This window comes from Heptranchias perlo, chromosome 25, assembly GCF_035084215.1.
Source record: "Heptranchias perlo isolate sHepPer1 chromosome 25, sHepPer1.hap1, whole genome shotgun sequence".
Classification (NCBI taxonomy): Eukaryota; Metazoa; Chordata; class Chondrichthyes; order Hexanchiformes; family Hexanchidae; genus Heptranchias; species Heptranchias perlo.
The window spans coordinates 5,735,009-5,752,323 of record NC_090349.1 but is presented as its reverse complement, the minus strand read 5'-3'; the positions used below and the strand labels follow the sequence as shown (position 1 = coordinate 5,752,323).

Below are 17,315 nucleotides of genomic sequence, written 5' to 3'. Positions count from 1 at the left end.
CTCTTGTAGCCACAGTAATTATGTGGCTGGTCCAGTTAAGTTTCTGGTCTATGGTGACCCCCCAGGATGTTGGTGGGGGATTCAGTGATGGTAATGCTGTTGAATGTCAAGGGGAGGTGGTTAGACTCTCTTGGAGATAATCATTGCCTGGCACTTGTCTGGGGCGAATGTTACTTGTCCAGGTCTTGCTGCACGCAGGCACGGACTGCTTCATTATCTGAGGGGTTGCGAATGGTAATAAAAAAAATAGGGCCATAGTACAAAAAAAAGTTGTTGTCTAAAAATGTTAGACAAATCTAAAGGCACTGTCTGAATGCATGAAGCATTCGTAATAAGGTAGATGAATTAACAGTACAAATAGATGTAAACTGATATGATATAGCAATTAGAGACATGGCTGCAGGGTGTCCAAGGCTGGGAGCTGAATATCCAAGGGTATTCGATATTTAGGAAGGACAAGCAAAAAGGAAAAGGAGGTGGGGTGGCGTTAGTAAAGGATGAAATCAGAGCAATACTGAGAGGATATTGGCTCAGAAAATCAAGATGTAGAATCAGTCTGGGTGGAGTTAAGCACCAAGGGGCAGAAAACACTGGTGGGAGTTGTCTATAGGCCTCCAAACAGTAGTGGTAATGTAGGGGATGGCATCAAACAGGAAATTAGAGATGCATGTAACAAGGGTACTACAGTAATCATGGGGGACTTTAATCTGCATAGACTGGCCAAACTAAATTAGCAACAATACTATAGTGGATGAATTCCTGGAGTGTACACAAGATGGTTTTGTGGACTAGTATGTTGAGGAGCCAACCAGGGAACCAGCTATCCTCAATTGGGTATTGTGCAATGAGAAGGGGTTAATTATTATGTGTGGGGTCCTTTAGGGAAGAGTCACCTTAACAGTTTTTTAGATTTAGGATCCTAGTTTCAGATTGGACTACTTCACTTTCCATCTTAATAAATTCTATGAAGGTATGAGGAGTGAGTTGGCTATAATAGATTGGGAAGCTTCATTAAAAGGCATGACGGTAGATAGGCAATGGCTAACATTTAAGGAACGAATGCATGAATTGCAACAATTATATATTCCTTTCGGGCGCAAAAACACAGGAAAAGCGGTCCAACCATGGCTAACAAAAGAAATTAAGGATAGTACTAGATCCAAAGAGGAGTCTTATAAAGTTGCCAGAAAGAGTAACAAGCCTGAGAATTGGGAGCAGTTTAGAATTCAGCAAGAAAGGACCAAGAGATCGATTTTAAGAGGGGAAAAATAGTAAACTTGCAAGGAACATAAGACAAATGTAGGTCCCTTAGTCAAACAGGAGAATTTATTCAAGAAGGGAGTGAGACAGAAAGCAGGTAACTATAGACCAGTTAGCCTAACATCTGTCATTGGGAAAATGCTAGAATCCATTAAGTAAGTCGTAGCAGGAAATTTGGAGACTCATAATACAATTGAGGAGAGTCCACATGGTTTTATGAAGGGGAAATCATGTCTGACAAATTTATTAGAGTTCTTTGAGGAAGTAACGGGCAGGGTGGATAAAGGGGAACCAAAGGATGCAGTATATTTGGATTTCCAAAAGGCATTCGATAAGGTGCCACATAAAAGATTACTGCACAAGAGCTTATGGTGTTGGGGGTAATATATTGGCATGGATAGAGGATTGGCTAACTAACAGAAAACAGAGTCGGGATAAAAGGGCCATTTTCAAATATGGCAATCTGTAACTAGTGGGGTGCCGCAGGGCTCAGTGCTGGGGCCTCAACTATTTACAATATATATCAATGACTTGCATGAAGGAACAGTGTCTTGTGGCCAAATTTGCTGCTGATACAAAGGTGGAAAAGCAAGTTGCGAGGAGGACACAGTGTCTGCAAAGGGATATTGACAGGTTAAGCGAATGGGCAAAAATTTGGCAGATGGAATATAATGTGGGAAAATGTGAAGTCACCCACTTTGGGAGGAAAAATAAAAAAGCAAAATATTATTTGAATGGAGAAATACTACAAAATGATGTGATGGTAGGGATCTGGGTGTCCTTGTACATGAAACAGTCAACATACAGGTGCAGCAGGTAATCCAGAAGACAAATGGAATATTGGCCTTTTTCTAGAGGGATGGAGTATAAAAGCAGGGAAGTCGTGCTGGTGAGACCACACCTGGAGTACTGCATACAGTTCTGGTGCCCTTATTTAAGGACCTGCTTGCATTGGAGGCAGTTCAGAGAAGGTTCATTAGGTTGATTCCAGGTATGGAAGGGTTGTCTTATGTGGAAAGATTGAACAGGTTGGGTCTATACTCATTGGTGTTTAGAAGAATGAGAGGAGATCTTATTGAAACGTACAAGATTCTGAGGGGACTCGATAGGGTTGATGCTGAGAGGATGTTACCCCTCATGGGGGAATCTAAAACTAGGGGGCATCGTCTCTGAATAAGGGGTCGCCTGTTTAAGACAGAAATAAGGAGGAATTTCTTCTCCCAGAGGGTCGTGAATCTTTTGGAATTCTTTACCCCAAAAAGCTGTGGAGGCTGAGTCATTGATTTACATTCAAGGCTGAGTTAGACACATTTTTGATCAGCAAGGGAGTCCAAGGATATGGGGAAAAGGGCAGGAAGTGGAGTTGAGGTTAAAAATCAGATCAGTCATGATCTAGTTAAATGACTGAGCAGGCTCGAGGGGCCAAATGGCCTACTCCTGCTCCTGTCTCTTATGGCCTTATAGGGAACAGAGAAATAGAGCAATTTAAACAAATACTTTGGTTCTGCCTTCATGGAAAAGGACACAAATAACTCCCCAGAAATGCTAGGGAACCAAGGGACTAGTGAGAAGGAGGAAATTAGTATTAGTTTTTTTTAAAGTGCTGGAGAAATTAATGGGACTGAAAGCTGCTAAATCTCCAGGGCCTGATAGTCTGCATCCCAGAGTACTAAAAGAGGTAGCCATGGAAATAATGGATGCATTAGTTGTTTTCCAAAATTCGAGAGATTCTAGAACAATTCCTGCAGATTGGAGGGTGGCAGATGTGACGCCACTTTTTTTTAAAAAGGAGAAAACGAGGAACTACAGACCAGTTAGCCTAACATCAGTAGTTGGGAAAATGCTGGAATCTATTGTAAAGGATGTGATAACAGGACACTTAGAAAATATCAATGGGATTAGACAAAGTCAACATGGATTTATGAAAGGGAAATCATGTTTGACAAACCTACTGGAGATTTTTGAGGATGTAACTAGTAGAATAGATAAGGGAGAACCAGTGGATGTGGTTTATTTGGATTTTCAGAAGGTCTTTGATAAAGTCCCACAAGAGGTTAGTGTGCAAAATTGAAGCACATGGGATTGGTGGTAATATACTGGCAAGGATTGAAAATTGATTAAAACAGGAAACAGTAGGAATAAATCGTTCTTTCAGGGTGGCAGGCAGTGACTACTGGGGTACTGCAGGGATCAGTGCTTGGGCCCCAGCTAAACACATCAATGATTTGGATGAAGGAACCATATGTAATATTTCCAAGTTTGCTGACTACACAAAACTATTGAGAGTTGTGAGGAGGATGCAGAGAGGCTTCAAGGCGATTTAGACAAGTTGAGAGTGGGCAAATACATAGCAGATGCAGTATAATGTGGATAAATGTGAAGTTATCCACTTCGGAAGGAAAAACACAATTTAATGGTGGTAGATTGGGAAATGTCCCTTTGTACATCAACCTGGGTGTCCTTGTACACCAGTCACTGAAAGCAAACGTGCAGGTGCAGCAAGCAGATAGGAAGGCAAATGGTATGTTGGCCTTCATTGCAAGAGGATTTGAGTACAGGAGCAAGGAAGTCTACTGCAGTTATACAGGGCCTTGGTGAGACCACACCTGGATTATTGTGTGCAGTTTTGGTCTCGTTACCTAAGAGGATATACTTGCCATAGAGGGAGTGCAGCGAAGGTTCACCCAACCGATTCCTGGGATGGCAGGACTGTCATGAGAGATTGGGTAGACTCTGCCTGTATTCATTTGAGTTCAGAAGAATGAGAGGGGATCTCATTAAAACGTATAAAATTCTGGCAGGGCGAGACGGACTGGATGCAGGGAGGATGTTGTCCCTGGCTGGGGGGGGGTCCAGAACGAGGGGGTCACAGTCTCAGGATATGGGATAGGACATTTAGGACTGAGATGAGGAGAAATTTCTTCACTGAGGGTGGTGAACCTGTGGAATTCTCTCACGGAAGGCTGTGGAGGCTAAGTCACTGAATATATTTAAGGAACTAGATAGATTTCCAGACACAAGGCATCAAGGGGTATGGGGAAAGAGTGGGAATATGGTATTGAGAGAATCAGCCATTATATTGAATGGCGGAACAGGCTCGAAGGGCTGAATGGCCCACTATTTTCTATGTTCCTTACCAAAATGCAAAGCAAAAAGAGAACCTATCTAGTTCCAATCTGCTAACCTTTCATCAATGGGTCTAATGGCTGGTTATGTTCCCTATGATGCAAGGCACAATGTTCTGATGTGGTTCCACTTGAAACTATAATCCCTCTTCCAGATACTACCCCACCTGCTATGCTTCCTTCAATTCTGTGACCATACAGTACAAAACTACCCTTAATTTACCACCAATTGGCTACAGCTGGGAGAAAGGAAGATGAGTTCAGTGTTATTTTTAGGTGCAGACATTTTGGACACAGCTTTGGTCTCCTTCAGCCTTTGCTGTAACTCACCCAGAAGTGTGTCCCTAGTGATGTGAATGGCAAGAAAGAAATTCCCAACACTGACCTTGTTCCCTTCAGCAGGAAGAAATCTCAGAACATGTCCTGAAGTGCTGCGTCTCTTCAAAACCACTTTATGTAGCAGTTCCAAGCACTGAAGAGTTTGTATGTAAATCAACACTGCATATTATCCAGGATTTGCTGCTAAATTACTGCTCCAAATCTAGTGGATTAAATGAGAATTTGAAGGCTTGCAATCCAGATTTCCAAATGCTTTCCACAGAATTACAGCACTGTAAAACCTTAGTTATATCTGGGAGCTTTTGGACTGCTGATTAACATTTGCCAGTGTTGTGAGCCTCTTGGTTAAGATGTTTCAGATCTGTATTGCTGCATCTGTGATGTGACTGAATTTTTACAATCTGACTAGAAAGCCAGCCTCTCTGTTCACTGACTGGAAACACCTTTTTGAAGTCCTACCACCTTAAATCAATGGGAGCAGAGGCAGAAGGAATGAGAGTTAAGAATGGAGGAGGAATTATTGGTACAGAAGAGTAAAATTAAAACTAACGTTTGAGTAGATTTAAAAAGCCAGAGTGAGCACATATGGAGTTAAGAAATGTTGATGTAATTTTGTCACAAGGGTTACTATGGTGATTCCTCATTTTTGAGCAGCTTCATAATTCATGGTAAAATCAGCCAGCCTGGAGGCACCTGGGGTTCCTTGAGCTGACCAGCAGTCAGGTTAGTCAGTGGGGTTGGATGGGGAGGTGAGTCTTCCCCAGTGGCAAATGAGTTGCATTGGTTTAAAAACTGCAATGCCCAGCAGCATGTTTAAGAACTTGCATTAACTCGCTTGTTGATCCAGAGCAGTGCTTTTAAGCTGGAGGTGTCGTGTGTACATTTGATGTCTGAGTGGAGGACTGACTGCTCCACGTCTGAATGCAGCTTACTGCTCTGTGGGAACAGCTGTAGCCTCCAGTAATCTATGCTAAATGTAAGGGAGAACTGTATACTGACTAGGTAATCTGAAACCTTTTAACACTTGTCTCCTGAATCTACCTTGGCAGGTTTGTTTCCTTCAGGTGTGGATCTGTCCCATTTGCAGAACATCCCTCCAACCCTCCTTGGGCAGACTTTCTACCCTCTTCCAACAAGTGGGCTCCCTCTGCTGAATCCTCGAGCTACGCTCTCTGCAGCACAAATTCAGGCATCAGGAACATCCCTACAGCACCTGGCCATGATGAGACAAGGTAATGAGTCCAGTTTGCACTTAACTCGAGGCTTCGAGCCTCTTGGCTATGAATGTGTTTGTTTAAAACCAAAGGGCTGTGTGAAATGAGAGCTTCCCCCAACAGCTGTGTTGGAGTTCGAGGCTACTCCGTTTAAGGTTTTGGGTTGGTGCTCTGTTGGGTGACTTTAGCTGTAGGAGGGCAACAGTTGGCCTCAATGCCTCTGGCCTTGGGGGTTGGGGGAGGAGGGGACAAACTGCCAATTCTCCTGATCGCTATGGAATGTCTCTTGCTGAAGTGTGGCTGGGATCTGATGCCCCCATGGTTGAAGAGCATGCCTATCCACATGAATAGGCATTTGGGCTCAGTACAGGAAGTGCCTGTGGCTCAGTAGCCATTTCACAAGTCATGTGTAAGTTGCTCATTAGAAGTTCTTCCGTTGAACTGTTGCCTCCTTCAGCCAACTGAAGTAATTGTAGCTGTGCGAAACATGTCTTAAAACCTACTTTTACAAATCCCAACAACTTTTAAATGCATATTCTAATAGTGTTTGCTTGTTTAAAACCTCTATCCTCATCCAGTCTGCAGTACTAGACTCTACTAAAGCACCAAGATGGCCAAACTCTGGAATGGGTATTTGTGTCACAACCCAAGGGGAGGCTGCTTATTATATGTAACACAGCCTCTTTACCTCCAAACACACGTCCAAGCCCTCCCCCTTGGAGGGGAGGAGAAGCAGTAGCTGACTGCCTGTGCCTCACTTAGTTTCTCTTCACTTTTTGTCAGCATGCTCTGCTACACTGTTCCCATTCAACAACTTGCTTTTATATAGCACCTTTTTAATATAGTAAAAATCCCAAGGTGCTTCACAGGAGTGTTAACAAACAAAATTTGACAGCCATAGAAGAGGTATTAGGACAGGTGACCAAAAGCTTGGTCAAAGAGGTAGGCTTTAAGGAGTGTTTAGAAGAGAGGTAGATGGGTTTAGGGAGAAAATTCCAGAGCTTAGGGCCTAGGCAGCTAAAGGCACGGCTGCCAATGGTGGAGTGTTGGAAAGCAGGGATGCACAGGAGGCCAGAATTGGAGGAGCAGAGATCCTGAGGATTGTTGGGCTGGAGGAGGTTAGAGATAGGGAAGGGAGAGGCCATGGAGGGATTAGAATTTTAAACTCTGGGCAAGCTGGACTGGGAGCCAGTGTAGGTCAGCAAACATGGGGTGATGGGTGAACGGGATTTGGTGTGAGTTAGGATACAGGCAGCAGAGTTCTGAATGAGCTCAAGTTTATGGAGGGTGGAAGATGGGAGGCCGGCCAGGAGACCATCAGAATAGTCGAGACTAGAGGTAACAGAAGCATGGATGAGGGTTTAGGAGCAGAGACAGGCAATATTACGGAGGTGGAAGTAAGCTGTCTTTGTGATGGAGAGGATATGAGGTTGAAAGCTTAGCTCAGGATCAAGTAGGATGCAGAGGTCATGAACATTCAGTTCAGCCTGAGGCAATAGACTGAGGAGGATGGAATCGGTGGCTAGGGAGCATTTTGTGGCAGGGCCCAAGACCATGGCTTCACACCTGTCTTGGCTTGGTCCAGTGCTGTCAGTTATTCTCCAGTGTTATCGGCCCTCCATTGTGATCTCTGCTATTTTCCTTCACTGCCATCTTCTCTTTCTGCTGCTGTGCCCTCTCAAAAAGCTTGACCCCTCTGCTGTATGCAGTTTGAGGCCTGGAGGACCAGTAAAGGCTGCTGCTTGACTGGTAGAACGAGACTGCTCCTTCTGGTCTGAATCCCACAACCTTTTCGAATCCTCTAAGTTTGAAGAGCTGAGGCTGAACACCAGTGCTGTGTGAAGCAAGGGACTGAAGGGTGGGTTTAGCTTGGATGCTGCTGCTGTAAATTTAAATGAAAGAATAAATGGCTGACACAAGTAATGAGTTAGTGGTAGAACTTGGAAATAGTTCTACCTTCATTGATCCTCCTGCTCTCACCCAGATTTTGAACTGACTTTAGCCTGAGAGCACATCCCATCCATCATGACCTCTGCTGAGTCCCAGATTTCCTCCCCCCCCCCCCCCCCCCCCAAAAAAAAACCCTGTATGAACTGCTTTTGTGATTCTGTTGCAGAATGTTTGGACACTGATGTACTTTCAACCAATATGTCAAACATGAAGATAAAGGCATGAAGTGTTTGGCACCTGAAAAATGTATATAAGCATTCACTAAGAGCAGTGTTCTGCTTTGTTCCCAGTCTACCTCATTTTCTCCCTCTTCACTTGCTCACCCAAGTATCTAGTCTGGAGCCAGGTTTTCACTGCCACTTGAACAGGGTGGTGGTGCACTGAAGTGACTTGACCTTTCATTTTAACTGCTAATGGGGCAAAATCTGTATTTTCCTGAAACGGACAAACTTTCATAGGAACAGGAGTCGGCCATTCAGCCCCTCGTGCCTGCCTTGCCATTTGATAAGATCATAGCTGATCTGTGATCTAACTCCATATACCCGCCTTTGGCCCATATCCCTTAATACCTTTGGTTGCCAAAAAGCTATCTCATTTAAATTATCAATTGCCGTTTGCGGAAGAGTTCCAAACTTCTACCACCCTTTCTGTGTAGATATTTTCTAATCTCACTCCTGAGGGGTCTGGCTCTAATTTTTAGACTGTGCCCCCTACTCCTAAAATCCCCAACCAGCGGAAATAGTTTCTCTCTATCCACCCTATCTGTTCCCCTTAATATCTTATAAACTTCGATCAGATCACCCCTTAACCTTAAACTCCAGAGAATACAACCCCAATTTGTGTAATCTCTCCTCGTAACTTAACCCTTGAAGTCCGGGTATCATTCTAGTAAACCTACGCTGCACTCCCTCCAAGGCCAATATGTCCTTCCGAAGGTGCGGTGCCCAGAACTGCTCTCAATACTCCAGGTGTGGTCTAACCAGGGTTTTGTATAGCTGCAGCATAACTTCTGCCCCCTTGTACTCTAGTCCTCTAGATATAAAGGCCAGCATTCCATTAACCGCCTTGATTATTTTCTGCACCTGTTCATGACACTTCAATGATCTATGTATCTGAACCCCTAGGTCCCTTTGGACATCCATTGTTTTTAACTTTTTACCATTTAGAAAGTACCCTGTTCTATCCTTTTTTTGATCTAAAGTGGATGACCTCACATTTGTCTACATTGAATTCCATTTGCCACAGTTTTGCCCATTCACCTAATCTATCAATATCCCTTTGTAATTTTGTGTTTTCATCTACACTGCTTACAATGCCACCAATCTTTGTATCATCGGCAAACTTAGATCTGAGACTTTCTATGCCTTCATCTAAGTCGTTAATAAATATTGTGAATAATTGAGGCCCCAAGACAGATCCCTGCGGGACTCCATTAGTCACATATTGCCAATGTGAGTACCTACCCATTATCCCGACTGTCGCCTTTCGCTCAGCCAGTTTCCTGACCAAGTCCATATTTTTCCCTCTATTCCATGGGCTTCTATCTTAGCTAACAGTCTCTTATGTGGGACCTTATCAAATGCCTTCTGGAAGTCCATATAAATAACATCCATTGACATTCCCCTGTCCACTACTTTAGTCACCTCTTCAAAAAATTCAATCAGGTTTGTCAGGCATGACCTACCTTTCACAAATCCATGCTGGCTCTCCCTGATTAACTGAAAATGCTCAGTGTTCAGTCACCCTATCCTTAATTATAAACTCCAGCAATTTCCCCACAACAGATGTTAAGCTAACTGGTCTATAATTCCCCAGTTTCCCTCCTTTCTTAAAGCGGAGTGATGTGCAATTTTCCAATCTAGAGGGATAGTTCCTGAATCTAGAGAACTTTGAAAGATATAGTTCGGGCATCTGCAATCTGCTCCCCTTCCTTTTAAAACCCTGGGATGGAAACCATCTGGTCTTGGGGATTTGTTACTCTTTAGTGCTATTATTTTCTTTGTTACTGTTGCTTTACTTGTGTTAATTTTATCGAGTCCCTGTCCCCAATTCAACATGTTTTCTTGGGATTTCTGGCATGCTACCCTCTTCTACTGTTTCTAATGTTTATAAAATGCTCAGGGAGCCATTGCAATGTAACTGGGCTTTATGGGGACTAGAACAGGTGCTGGTTCTCTTTACTTTGGCCTTGCCATTCTACATTTGCGCTCCTGCTTTCTCTTGATGGGATAGGCATGTTTTGTAACAAGTTGGCTTCTGCAGGAAAGCTGAGTCCCACAGCAGTTCTGCCTCGTGTTCCATTTGTCACTAGAAACTCAGTGTGGAATATCACAGCAGTGCTCTATCCAAGCCCTCTGGCTCCATGAATCCCAACACTCTTCAGTCAGAAGTTCACTTGGCAAAGCAAAAGAGATGCTGAAGCAATGTCCTATTAAATTGAAGCACAATTCAGACTATTCTCCAGTTGACATACTAACTTGACCTGTATCAGTTAAAACTGAAACTGAATCCGCCTCTGTCGACTGAAAAATCAAAGTAGTGTTTGATGCAGTTTGTAAAGTTACTTTCTCCTAGCCCTCAAGTAATCTGCTCAAGCTGCAAGGCCACTGTCCACTTCAGCCATACGTGCACTGGGGTGATGGGTACTTGCTCCTGATAATGGTACATGAGTGGCTTGAACACTGCCTTTCTTGCCTCCTTAGTGTTTCCCTGCAGGACCTTGGAGCTGAACCTGCATCCTATCACTGCTATAATAGTGCAACACTTGGGGAATATCACTTGCAGGGAAGTGGGAATTTCAGGTCACTTGTAAAGGTGACCTGTTTCTAGACACCTGATTTAAGTTAGCCATCAATTTGTAGAAAGGTGAAGTTACTTTGCATCACCCAAGTTCATGTGTCTTGTTTTGAAAGTGTAACTCTTGCTTCCTCTCTCTCCCTCAGTGCTGCAGTCTCCCAGTGCAAGTGCCCAAGGACCTGGAGCCCATCTGCACCTGAACCAGCAGAATTCCACACTGCGGCCCCTCCATCAGAGAAGCGGGTCCCCTGTCAATCTCTCCAAGTGGTTCGGCAATGACGTTCTTCAGCAGCCCCTACCGTCTATGCCCAGCAAAGTAATTAGTGTGGATGAACTTGAGCTCCATCAATAGAAGTGTGGCAATATAGAACACAATATTTGGAAGGACAGTTTTAATAAGGTACCTGCAGGCATCCAAGTACTGGGGGGGTGGCCCTGAGAATGGATTTTTTTTTTTGTTACCCCAGTGTTTCTTGGCCCTTATTCTGACTTCTCCTGACTGAGGAGGCAAAGCTACTTGGGAGCAGCACCACCTGGGGATCATAACTAAATCGTACCAGTCGAACAGAAGGTGGGGAATGGTCTGATCAGTCAGTTATTGTGTGGGGCAAATGCCTGCAATAAACATTGGATACTTTTATTTAATGTTCTAGTGAAAAAGCAGCAAAAAAGGTTTGTTTTTGTTTTTTTTGACTTTATGAACATTATAAGCCGCCATGAGAATTGTATAGACCCTTGTGTACAGAAACTCGTGTAAAATAACACTGCTTACATCTGTACATAAGCATCTGCAGTGGCTGACTTTGTTGACTATGACTGTGTACATAAAACACTGCTGGAAGGATGAATGCAATGATACTTGTACTCCAGTTTAGCTGAAATATATTTTGTAAGTTTTTTTGGAATTTGCAGCATGAGCAACTTGGAAAGTTTTTTTTTTAAATTTCCGATGCACTACATGGTTCCTGAGCAAGTCTGTCGGCCGGGTGACCAGTAGGTAGGAATTAAGCAGGCAGTGCTGTACTGGGAGTGTTTGTGTATATACTAGATTTGTTTTAATACTGGGAGCAGGAAAAGGCAAAAAAAACCAAACCCCTGTATGTAAATTATTTTGGAGAAATTAGGTCGGACTGGATCAGGTTTACATCGCTGTTGGGCTGGGAACTGAAGGCCTTCAGCATGAAGTCTTCAACTCTGCTACTTGACCCTGATGTCCACAAAAAGGGACAGTGTGGGGCTAGATTTCAGTAACTGTTTTTGCAAATGGATGGCTGAAGGCTCTGGAATCCTACACTTGCTTACCAGTAGGGGGTGCTATTCCCCCATAGCACCAGTACACACAATGTGTTGCCTCTTGTGCTCATTAACTGACAGGAAGTAACTTTGTGTGCCTTTCTGTTCTGTGGCTGAAATGCTTTCTTTTTTTTTCCTTTCCTCTCCCTCCTTTTTCTCTTTCTGACCCCCCCCCCCCCCCCCTGTCAATTTAATATGTACTGCCCCTTTACCACGCTGAAAGCACTGCTTTGTATTGTCCAGAAATGTGACCCCTGACTTTTTAGGAATTGTCTAAACAAGAATTTGCTGTTTTAGGGAAGGGAAAAGCACAAAGGTGATTTACAAAATGAAGACTGAATAAAATTTCACATCACAATGTTTTGCTGCTTTTTTCTTTAACTGCATGTAAACTGCTGAAATATCCATGTTGCCAGAAATGCTGCACTTCCAATTGGAACTCTGCATTAAAGCAGTGTTTTGGGAAATGGCAGTTTACACTGATCTGAAGCAGTTGTATTATAGTCGACTGAGCTTGGAAATCTTTATAGCCCTATCTTTGTATACATTTAGTTCAATAAAATTCTCACAGCTGCCAACTTTCACATGCCCCCATACAAGAAACTCTGGGATGGGAATTGCTGAAATTGGGTGAAAATGAAGGAAGACTTGCATTTCTGTAGCACCTTTCATAGTCTCAGGATGTCCCCGAGCACTGTTGTAATGTAGGCAATGTGGCAGCCAATTTGTGCACAGCAAGCTCCCACAAACAGCAATGTGATAATGTTGGTTGAGGGATAAATATTGGCCAGGACACTCCTGCTTTTTCTCAATAGTGCCATGGGACCACACCTACCAGATGTGAGTATCCCCACTGGATGTCAACCCAGAATTCAGAGCCAGAGCTCCAGTCTCTACTTGCTGGAGTGAGGTTCAAACCCTACAGCTTCTGACTCCAAAGCAGGAATGCTCACTAACATGAACATGAATAGGAGCAGGAGTAGGCCATACAGCCCCTCAAGCCTGCTCTGCCATTCAATCAGATCATGGCTGGTCATCTACCTGAACTCCACTTTCCTGCCCTATCCCATATCCCTTGATTCCCTTAGTGTCCAAAAATCTATCTGTTGTGAATGTACTCAACAACTGGAATTCTCTATCCCTGAGGGCTGTGGATGCTCAAAGATTCACAAACCCTTTGAAGAAATTCCTCATCTCAGTCCTACATGGCTGACCCCTTACCTTGAGACTATGCCCCCTAGTTCTAGACTCTCCAGCCAGGAGAACGGAGCTGAAGGCTCACTATCTAACTAATGTTGCAGGTAAATACAACCCAGCCCGGGTCATTGGTTTTCTCACTTCTCAACAGGAGTTACTATTCTACTCCTGTCACCTACAGATCTCATAACATGCTAGCATGTGTGCAAGGAACCTGGTCTGAAAGCTCATCTGTATAAATCTACAGCTGAGTCTAATGAGGCTAGCTCTTCAACATAAGTGGCGATAAGCTCACCTTTTTGTGGAAGTATTTATTCTTCCTCATTCCCGAACTCAGCATTTTAAGTGCCTCTTGAATGATTAAAGTTTTTGCTTCTAATGCCTGGGATGGACTGGACAGTAATCACTGAAGTTCCTTCTAATCTCCATGCTGAATTTGCCATTTTACTAGTTTTTTTTTTGTGCTATCTTATCTTGCAGTTATGGTTTAACTTTAGTGCTCCATGTCAACTGGTTCCTGCTGTATTTGTATCTTGTATACCCTTGCAGGACCCACCCTTCACTTTATCTCCTTTTCAAGGCTGACTAGTCCCAAGTTTTCCTTACAGCTCTGTTCTCTAACACCCTTGTGGCCCTTCTCTGCACTGCTTCCAGGGCCTGGATGTTTTCCTTGTACCTTGCTAACCAGAATTCAATATTTTGAAGTGACATGGTTGGCAAGTTCTCACCTGGATGAGAAGGTTGAGAGATGGTATGATTGTTTTTTAGAATTTTAAAGGGATAATCCGTTTCACCTTGTCAAGACCCAGAGGACATGGTTTGCACTGGGAGGTGGAGGTAAATTCAAAATTAATCTGGGAACAATATTTGAGTGGTGAATCTGTGGAACCTGATAATGTAAATGCAAATTAGATTTTCAAACAATTTTGGGATTCAGCATAAGTAATGAGACATGACTTGCAAGTGTAACAGGCTTAGGAGGAAAAAGGTGACTTTGGATCTCTGGTTCCCAAAGTGCTCCACCACTAGGGTTTACCCTCTTTAGTCTGTTGTAGACTAACAGAGGGATCACTTGCTATGATTAGTCAACAATTCCATTATTGTATCAAGATGGTAGAAGAACTAGATGGACCTTGGTCTTTTGTCCAGTAATTCCTATGGCCCTAGCTGATTTTTGGGTCCTGTTTGCTTTGCTGCACTGGACATGAAGGGTGTTTAGTCTGACTCCTGGATTACACTCAATTCAGTAAGTAGGACCCCCATTTCTTTCTTGCAACATGCAACTATTTGTACTTAATCTGTATTGAATTTCATGTGCTGTGGTTCTACCCACATGTTAATTTTGCCTCTGGCTGTGCTGTGGTTCCTTGGCTACTTCAGGCTTGACTTTTAATCTTTCACCTCCCTTGCCCCCTCCACTTGAGTAATGAATTTGACCAACTTGCAATGTTTCTGTAATCTCCATCCTGGCACATACCCCTGGGATTCTTCATTCCAACATTACTGCCCCAACTAGTACCTGCAGCTTGCTTAGAATCTTACAGCACAGGAGGCCATTTGCCCTGTCATGCCTGTGTCGGATCTTTGAAAGAGCTGTCCAATTTAGTCCCACACCCTGGCTTTTTCCCATAACCTGCAAATTGGTCTTGAAGTACATGTCCAATTGCCTTTTGAAAGTTCCTATAGAATCTGATTCCACCATGCACTCAACTGGTGCATTGCAGATCTTAACAACCCTCTGTGTTTGGGGGGGGGGCAGGGGGGTTCATTTCACATCTAGTTCTTTTGTCAATTATTTCAAATCTTAGTGTTCTGAGATTGAAGAGAATGGGTCTATATTCTCGAGTTTAGAAGAATGAGGTGATCTCATTGAAACACAAGATTCTAAGAGGGCCTGATAGGATAGATGCTGAGGTTGTTTCCCCTGCCTGGTGAATCTAGAACTAGGGGGCATAGTCTCTAAGGGGTTGGCCATTTAGGACTGAGATGAGAAATTTCTTCACTGAGGGTTGTGAATCTTTGGAATTCTCTACCCAAGGGCTGTAGATGCTCAGTCGTTGAGTATATTCAAGACTGAGATTGATAGATTTTTGGACACTAAGGGAATCAAGGGATATGGAGAGAGGGTGAGAAAGTGGAGTTAAGGTAGATCAGCCATGATATTGAATGGCAAAGCAGGCTTGAGGGACCATCTGGCTTACTATTTATGTTCTTGCCTCCTGGATACTGACCCACTTGCCAAAGGAAAGTTTCTTGCTACTTGCTCTATGAAAACCCTTTAATTTTGAATGCCTCTACTGGGTCTTCCCTTAACCTCCTCTGCTCTAAGAACAATCCCAGCTTCTCCACATAACTGAAGCCGCTCATCCCTGGTATCATCCTCTGTACCCTCTCCAAGGCCTTGACATCCTTTCTAAAGTGTGGTGCCCAGAATTGTACACAATACTCCAGCTGAGGCCTAACTAGTGTTTGTAAACAAGGATGTTATGCTAAACCTTCACAATGTTAAGACAGTTAAGTGTATGGGATACTTATCAACTTGCCCTGCCACCTTAAGATTTGTGACTTATATACCCCCAGGTCCCTCTGCTCTTGCACTCCCCTTAAAATAGTACCATTTTTAGATTATACTGCCTCTCCATGTTCCTCCCAAAGTGCATCAATTCATACTTACCTGTGTGAAATTGTCTGCCCATTTCAATAGTCTGGCTACATCCTCCTGAAGTCTGTTACTATTCTGCTCATTATTTACTACATTGCAAAGTTTTGTATCATCCACAAACTTTGAAATTATGCTCCCTATACCCAAGTCCAGGTCATTATAGATAAGAAAAGCAATGGTCCTAATACTAACCACTGGGGGATCCCAATGCATACTTCTCTCCAGTCAGAAAAACATCTGTTCACCACTACTCTCTGCCTCCTATCCCTTAGTCAATTACATACCCAAGTTACCACCATCCCTTTAATCCCATGTGCTTCTATTTTCTGAATAAGTGTGTTGTGGTACTTTATCATTTTTTGAAAGTATTTATATACAACATCTACTGCACTACCTCCTCCAACCCTCTATTACTTCATCAAAGAACTCAATCAGGTTAGTCAGACACTATTTGCCTTTAACAAATCCATACTGGCTGTCCCATATTAACCCATGCTTCTTGGAGAGAATGAATTTTGTCCTTGACAACGGGGTCTCGTAGTTTTCCCACCACTGACGTTCGACTGACCTGTAGTTAACAGATCCAGCTCCCTCCTATTTTGAACAGGGGTGTAACATTTGCAATCCTCCATTTCTCTGGCACCACTCCCATATCCAAGAAGGATTGAAAGATTGTGGTCAGAGCTTCAAGTAGCTCCACCCGAGCTTCCCTCTGCAACTTCGGATGCATCCAATCTTGACAGTGTCTTGTTAGCTCGGTGATGCCAACCTATTTAGATCCTCCTATCTATCCAATATCTCTACTGCAACATCAACTTCATCCTTTTTTGTGAAGACAGGCAATGTATTCATTCAGTACCTCTGTCCTGCCCTCTGCCTCCAAGATTTCCTTTTTTTTGTCCCTAATCGGCCCCACCATTCCTTTGAATATTCTTTTACTTTGTTTCTAAATCTTCTCGTACAATAACTGGCATTTATATAGCATTTTTAACATAGAATAATGTCTCAAGGTGCTTCGTGGCAGCATTATCAAACACAATTTGACACCGAGCCACAATGAGGTATTAGGACCGGTGACCAAGAGCTTGGTCAGAGGTAGGTTTTAAGGAGGATAGAGGTGAAGAGGTTTAGGGAGGGAATTCCAAAGCTTCAGGTCGAGGCAACTGAAGGCATAACCATCAATGGTGGAGTGGTTTTAAAATCGGGGATGTGCAAGAGGCAAGAATCGGAGGTTAGCGATAGGGAGGAGTGAGGGATTTGAAAACCGGGATGAGAATTTTACAATGTGTTTCCAAATCGGGAGCAAATATAGGTCTGGGAGAACAGGACTTGGTGTGAGTTAGGATACGGGCAGCAGAGTTGAGTATGGAAGATTGGGGGTGGCGCTAGCCAGGAGAGCATTGGAACAGAAGTCTAGAGGTAACCAAAGGCATGGATGAGGGTTTCAGGGGCGGAGATGGGCGATGTTACGGAGGTGGA

The 17,315-nt window shown here is 43.5% G+C and overlaps 1 protein-coding gene across 3 annotated transcripts in view; it reads left to right on the top strand.

Moving 5' to 3' along the window:
• eif4enif1 (eukaryotic translation initiation factor 4E nuclear import factor 1) overlaps positions 1 to 12,335 on the top strand; it is a 65,267-nt gene extending 52,932 nt beyond the window's left edge. For all 3 annotated transcript variants that reach the window (XM_068005500.1, XM_068005499.1, XM_068005498.1), the window contains 2 exons: positions 5,774 to 5,956; positions 10,831 to 12,335. In XM_068005500.1, coding sequence (XP_067861601.1) covers positions 5,774 to 5,956; positions 10,831 to 11,036 — 389 coding nt within the window. In that variant the 3' untranslated portion in view covers positions 11,037 to 12,335. The remainder of the gene's footprint in view (positions 1 to 5,773; positions 5,957 to 10,830) is intronic.
• Positions 12,336 to 17,315: the final 4,980 nt, after the last annotated feature.